The sequence below is a fragment of the Petaurus breviceps genome, unplaced genomic scaffold (genome assembly GCF_028583685.1).
Source record: "Petaurus breviceps papuanus isolate PSGF00001 unplaced genomic scaffold, PetGlider_PUasm1.0 400, whole genome shotgun sequence".
NCBI classification, from domain to species: Eukaryota; Metazoa; Chordata; class Mammalia; order Diprotodontia; family Petauridae; genus Petaurus; species Petaurus breviceps.
In genome coordinates, this window is record NW_027186316.1 from 4,850,994 (window position 1) to 4,857,690 (window position 6,697).

The following is a 6,697-nucleotide window of genomic DNA, read 5'->3' on the forward strand; positions in this document are numbered from 1 at the left end:
TGTTTTTTTAAGGCTAAGCATGTTTGCAGGCAGTAGACGGGGAGAGACGGAAGATCAGTAAGAGGCCAATGGCTGGAAAAGATGGGATGGCATGGGGGCCACTTGTAGAAGGGTAGGCCTTGGCAGGGAGAATGGTCAGCCCCTTTTCCCAGCAAAATAGGGATTCCAAAGTCTCAGACTGGAACTCACCCTCCTCTGATTCTCGGGAAACTGGGAATCCATTCATTTTAGCGATTTTCTCCAGCTACTGGAAAAAGCGCCCCCCCCCCCCCCCCCTTAATAGATTCAGATGTCCTCAGTCCGCCCACCACGCCGTTGCCAGGTTACCGTTCCTCCCCTCTGATCTGACTTTTCCCCTCTGCCAGCCTCCTCAGACTTGCACCGCCCAGGAGCCGCATCCCAAGCTTTTCATTTGAGTCTGGCTGCATCTCACGCCCATCGAACATTTTCTGGCGGCTGAGCCAGCTAATCAGCGTTGGTCAGAAATTGTTATGGCACGTGATCGCTCCTTAAAAGGCGAGGGAGGAGGGCCGGGTCGGAGAGAGTCTAGGAGCTTCCAGGAGATTTGAGTCTGCGGAGGTGCCAGAAAACTTGAGCCCTCGATCCTTTCTCGCATCCAGCAGCTCCGAAGCCTGTGGACCTGGGCCCCGGGGCCGGTCGGCAGAAGCTCCCCATTCTCGCTTGGAAGCAGCGATGGCGACAGCGGCCGTGAGTCCTTAGCGCATCTTCCCTGGGCGGAATCGGGGTGCTGGGGAGGGGACGTGATCGGGATGGGGGTGGGGGTGGGGTGGGTGGGGCTACACCTGTCGGCCCTTAGACGCCGCCGCTTCTGGGCCTCTAGAAGCCCGGCAGGCAGAGCGTTGTTTTGCGCAGCACAGAGAGAGCCAGGGTAGCCAGAGACAGAGAGAACCCGAGAGATCGAGAAAGAGACAGAAGAGCCTCGGCGGCAGCGTGGGCAGGGGCAACTCCCCGGGGCCCTTGGAGGGGCAGGGGCGGGAGGCGCTGTCGTGATTGCAGAGAGGGTAGCAGCCCAGGGTCCTTGAACGTCGCACCGAAAATGGCCCAGGGCGAGAGAGACACGAGCACGTGTGGCTCCGATCGACAAATAACGGAACCTAGGCTCCCGAGGCTCAGGGCGAGGAACGGATTGAGCCAAAGGGCACACCTAGGATTCAAAATCTAGAGATGGAAAGGCCCTCAGCCCCCGACCTCCCCTTTTACAGGGGAGGAAACTGAAACCCACGGAGAGAAAGTGACTAGTGTGAAATTTGCATCCTAGGGCTAGAGCTGGGAGAGGCCTCAAAGGCTGTCGAGTCCAACCCCTTCATTTTACAGAAGGGGAAACTGAGGCGAAGGGAAGGGATTTGCCCGAGGCCACACATTGCATCTTAGACCTAGCGCTGGACGAACCCTCGGAGGCCATCAAGCCCAACCCCCTACTCCATTTTTTTTTTTCATTTACTGGAGGAACATGAGGCCTAGGAAATTCTTTGTTCAAGGTCATGTACAGAGGAGGGATAAGAGGCCCAGACATCCCCAGGAAAAGATTTTTCCAAGGTCGAACATGGCATCATAGCCTTGGAGCTGGAAGGGCCTTCTGAGGCCATGCAGCCCCACCCCCTCGTTTTTCATCTTACAGAGAAGGAACAGGAGGCCCACTAAATGATTTGTTCAAGGTCATACAGAAAATCCTGGACCTAGATATGGAAGAGGTCTGTGAAGCCATCTAAGTAATTTACATTTAAGTTATCCTGCCTAGAGACAGTTAAATGGCCCCAAGTGGCTAGATCTTCAGACCTAGAATCAGAAACACCAGAGTTGATGTAGAGCCCCCCCCCCCATATACTTACTAATTGTGTTACCCTGGGCAAATCAATAAACCTCTGTGTACCTCAGTTTTCTCAGCTGTAAACGAACGACTACCTCTCAGAGTTGTCGTGGGAATCAAATGAGATATTAAGGGAATGCTTATTCCCTTCCCTTTCTGGAGATGAGATGAACTTGGCCCAACTTTGATAAGTGTATGTGCTGATTTTTTTTTCTTGTAGGATTTTAAAACCAATGTGGATCAGGCTTGTAGAGCTGCTGAAGAATTTGTCAATGTTTACTATGACACCATAGATAAAAGAAGAAGGGTGAGTATTATAGGTACTTTAAAAAAACCAAACACCTGAGACCCAGTTTGGCTTTACTTACAGCTTCCTCAGCTGCTTTGCATAAGTGAGTGGATATTTCTGTCCACTTTACTACCAACTGTTTTATGTTTCTTAGCCATGGATTTAGAGCTGGAATGAACCTTTGAAGTCATCTAGTCCATTTTACAATTCTGTAAACTGAGGCTCAGAAAAGTCAAGTCTTGCCTGGTGTCACAAGGAATGAAAGATAGCAGGCAGGATTTAAACCCAGGTTCTGTGACTCTAAATTCAGAGTGCCAAAATAGAATAATGCTAGTGAGAGCCCACCAGCTACTAGATGTGACATTTGATCTGATGCTACCAGATTTGAACCTTTTTCTTAAAGTAACTACTGCAGGTGGTATTTTAGATGAAGCCCTGGCCCTGGAGTCAGGAAGACCTTAGTTTAAATGTAGCCTTGCACACTTATTAGCTGTGTGACTCTGAACAAGTCACTTAACTTCTGCCTCCATCAGTTTCCTCATCTGTAAAATGGGCATCATTACAGCATCTCTATCCCAGGGTGGTTGGGAGGATAAAATGGCAAATACCTTCTAAAGAGAGATATCAAACTCCCAAGTAGCCACACCATTCCCAAGTGTGACCTGAGCCAGATTCAAATGTAATTGGGAAATGTTGAACAAAAGAACTAAAAACACAATACAGCAGAGATGATGTTAATTTGTGGTTTTCTAAATTAATATGCAGCAAGAGGGATCCATAAAGCAGGCCTTGAGTCCTATATAAATTCTAGCTCTTATTCCCCCCCCATATTACAGGCCATATCTGGCTACATTAGAAAGGCATTTGAAAAAAAAAAGATATTTGATTCATAGTCCAGTTAGTTTGTTACTATACAGTTATAATCCCTAACCTTTCCCATACCAGTTTTTTCATTAAAATTTTCAAAAATCAAATTAAATTTAAAATCTCTGCCTTTTGTTCATTAGTCACTTTCCCTAAAGGGAGAACTGAGTAGATATTCCAGTAGAATTGATGACATGGGGTTGAGAAAGTGCATATTAACTAAAGATAGAAGACAAGTGGATATGGTGTCAGAAAAAATGACACAGAATAGAAATCTCTATCTTTCCCTTTCTCTTAGATAATGCCTAGATTGTACCTTGATACAGCTACTTTGGTTTGGAATGGAAATGTTGTGAGTGGACCAGATGCTTTGGGCAAATTTTTTGAGACGTTGCCTGCCAGCGAATTTCAGGTCAATGTAGTGGACTGTCAACCTGTTCATGGTAAGACCAGGGGTTTTCCTGTGCTATAAACCAGTTTGTTCTCATGTGCTAAGCATTAGACTTTCTTTAGTCAAAGCAGGTTGTTGAGGAATTTTGTATTTCACTACTAATAAATCTTAAAATCAGACAAAGAACCTTCTAGTTCAGCCTCATCATTTGGCAAATGAGCAAATAGAGGCCTCAAACCTGGACTATTTGAATAGCCTTGGGGAGGGGGAGGGGTCTGCCTCCTCAAGACTCTCCCCATTCCAATCCATCCTCCATTTAGCCACCAGAGTTATCTTCCTGAAATGTACATACTCAATAAACTCCCATTGACTCTCTGTTGCCTTCAGGAGCAAATAACCAGATTTGGCATTCAAGGCCTTTCATCCCTTAGCCCCTCCTTCCTTCCCAGTCTTCTCACACCTTCCCCCCACCCCCAACATGTATTGTTCAATCCAATGACACTGGCCTCCTGGCTGTTTCACAAACAAAGACATTCCAACTCTCAACTCTGGGCACTTTCTCTGGGTGTCCCCTATACCTAGAACCCTTTCCTTCCTTCACTCTCACTACTGATGCCCCCCCAGCTTCCTTTTTGTCCCAACTAGAATACCACCTCCTACAGGAAGCCTTCCCTAATTCCTCTTAATTCCAGTGCCCTCCTTCTCTTAATTATTTCTTATTTGTTCTTCCTGTAGTTTACTTTGCATATTTTTGCCCATATACTGTGTCCACCTTTTAGACTGTAAACTCCCTTGGGGAAAGAACTGACTTTTGCCTCTTTTCAAATCCCCAACATTTAGCACAGTGCCTAGCACATAGTAGGTTTATTGATTGCTGGTCTAGAGGCCTGGAGATCTGGGGTCTCTTCCAGTCTTGACCTCTGCCCCTTAACTAATTTTCTGAACTGAAGTGAATAAGGAGAGAGATTTTAGGATGGAATAAAACATTAAGAGTCATTCAGTAGTCAAGTATTTGGCCCCTAAGCTCTTCCATTTGAAAGTCTTTTCTCTCTGTAACTTGGAATAGTTTCCTATTTGTGGTGATTCATGGGCTTACCTGCCTCATGCAGTGAACCGTCAGGGTTAAATGGGACTTAGGGTGCAGAGGAAGGAACTAGAGGAATTCTCAAGCAAATACTTGCCTGCTGTGCCCTGAAAAGTCTAGACAAGAGTTACCCAGAATTGCTGAATAGTATATTCAAAATTTTTAGTCTGTTAATACTTCAAAAAAGTAATTTAGCCCTAGACTCAAACTGCAACAATTAATATATTATGATCTCCTTCCCTTCTAGGTGGGCCATAAGTCTTTATTTTCTTTTCTGCTACTATTTCTGGGTGACTTGAGTTCCCCAGCAAAAACAGCTTGTGAGAGAACAAATTGAGTGAGGTGTGTTAAAAACACCATGTGAAATGCAGCCTTTCTACCCTATGGAATCTTCAACTTTACGTATTCAGTCATCCATCTAGAAGGATATGTCTTTGAACTGCACTTGTGGCATTTAGCTTTCTGACTTTGTGGGTCAGATAGTAGAGGCAGGATATCTATGTATCATCTGTGGTGATGATAGAGTTTTTCTAGTTAGAGTAGATGGTAAGGTCAATTTAAGAAACATTTCTACTGTGTGCAGGGAATTGAAATGCAGGAACTTGGCCCTGTGGAAGGAAGAAAGAAGAGGGAAGGGGAGAGGAAAGGGAGAAGAATTCATTTTTGTTCCTAAGGAGCTTAAGTTCTTCTTGGGGAAGAGAGCACATTACAAAAACCTGAGATAATTGGAGTATGGAAAGAGTACCATCATTGGGTGAAATCAGGGAAGACCTTGTGCCTTGTACCTCATACCTGATCTAAAACCTGAATGAAAAGAAATATTGAGGCAGAGGTAGTAAGGAAGGGAAGATATTCCAGAATTAATATTACTTTTTGGAGAGGGAAGGAAGATGGGAGAGATACTACCTTGGAAGGCATAGAGATGGGGAAATAGGATGTGGGTTTACAAAACAGCAAATAAGAGAGGGTTTTAAGGGGACTCATAGAAACATCTCCAAAGGAAGTTTGGAGCCAGATGGTGAAGGACTTTATATGCCAACCTGAGGAGCCTGAGCTTTGCCCTAGAGGCAATAAGGAGGAGGCAGCAGGTGGCATTTGGGCTGGCGAATGACATGAGAGCCAACCTGTGTCTTAGGAATTGGGATTGGAAAGAGGAGATACTATTTGGGTCCTATTGTATCTAACTGAAAAATCTGCTTTTGTGGGTGTTACCATTCTCTCCCTTTTCTTCTTTATGTAGAGCAAGCCACTCAGAGCCAAACAACCGTCCTTGTGGTGACCTGTGGAACGGTGAAATTTGATGGGAACAAACAGCGCTATTTCAACCAGAATTTCCTGTTGACTGCCCAAGTCATGCCAAACAGCACCGTGTGGAAGATTGCGAGTGACTGCTTCCGTTTCCAGGATTGGTCTAGTTAGGCCTGGCCAAAAATGGGACTCTCTTGTCTCTGGCCCAGTATACAAATACTCCAGTATTCTTTGTTTAAACTGTTTAAAATTCATTCGTGTTTTCCTGTTGTCCAGTTCATTTCAGAAGTGCTGTAAACCCAGGGTGCACCAGAGCTGATATGTCTTTAATAATGGTTTAAGTTTCTAGTAGCAACTTTCATGGTCACTCTTAAAAGCAGTGGAATTCTGTTTGACTGCAACACACTTTTTAAATATTCTGTTACTGAAATGCTGAGTGCTAACTGCTTTGTTAAAAGGGAAACTGCCCCAAGATAACAAACAGTATAAAGTGATCCATCACAGAAATGGAATTTTTGGTGTCCCGTGGGCCCTCTCATTAGCTTAACACCACACCATGGGATGTACAGGGTAATTAATAGACAGACACTCGCCTCCTTTTGACATATGTGAAAGTAGCCTCAATTTAGGAGCTATCTAAGTTAGGACAATCAAGTTACTCTTGATTTTTACTATCTGGGTTTTCATAACTACTTAGATGTTCTGGAAATGTGCTTGTGAAATTATGTTCAGATTGTGATTTTTAATGAATTATGAAGTTAATATTAAAAACGTGTAGAACCAAACTGTCTCTGAAACTAGATGTTGATAAAAGTGTCTGATGCAGAAATGTCTCCATTTTGTAGTTACTACAAGTATTTATCAGCTTCTTTGCCCTTCCTCATCACTTTTCCTTTTGTATGGTTCCAATTAATATAGAGTCTTTCCTGTTTCTACTGTTTCACAAAGGGTTTTTCCCCCATCTCTTTATAGTCGTCATGTTTGTTTATCTTC

The 6,697-nt window shown here is 44.4% G+C and overlaps 1 protein-coding gene across 1 annotated transcript; it reads left to right on the plus strand.

Moving 5' to 3' along the window:
* Positions 1-507: 507 nt before the first annotated feature.
* Positions 508-6,489, plus strand: NXT2 (nuclear transport factor 2 like export factor 2). Its single transcript, XM_069100423.1, has 4 exons — positions 508-708; positions 2,049-2,135; positions 3,280-3,424; positions 5,697-6,489. Exons 1-4 carry the CDS (start codon positions 694-696, stop codon positions 5,873-5,875), a joined length of 426 nt encoding a protein of 141 aa, XP_068956524.1. The 5' UTR covers positions 508-693; the 3' UTR covers positions 5,876-6,489.
* The last annotated feature ends 208 nt before the right edge of the window (positions 6,490-6,697 follow it).

Bases quoted from the DNA above. Each gene is read 5' to 3' on its own strand.
- NXT2 (XM_069100423.1), top strand. The intron at 2,136-3,279 runs GTGAGTATTATA...CCTTTCTCTTAG, and splicing joins CCATAGATAAAAGAAGAAGG to ATAATGCCTAGATTGTACCT. The intron at 3,425-5,696 runs GTAAGACCAGGG...TTCTTTATGTAG, and splicing joins GGACTGTCAACCTGTTCATG to AGCAAGCCACTCAGAGCCAA.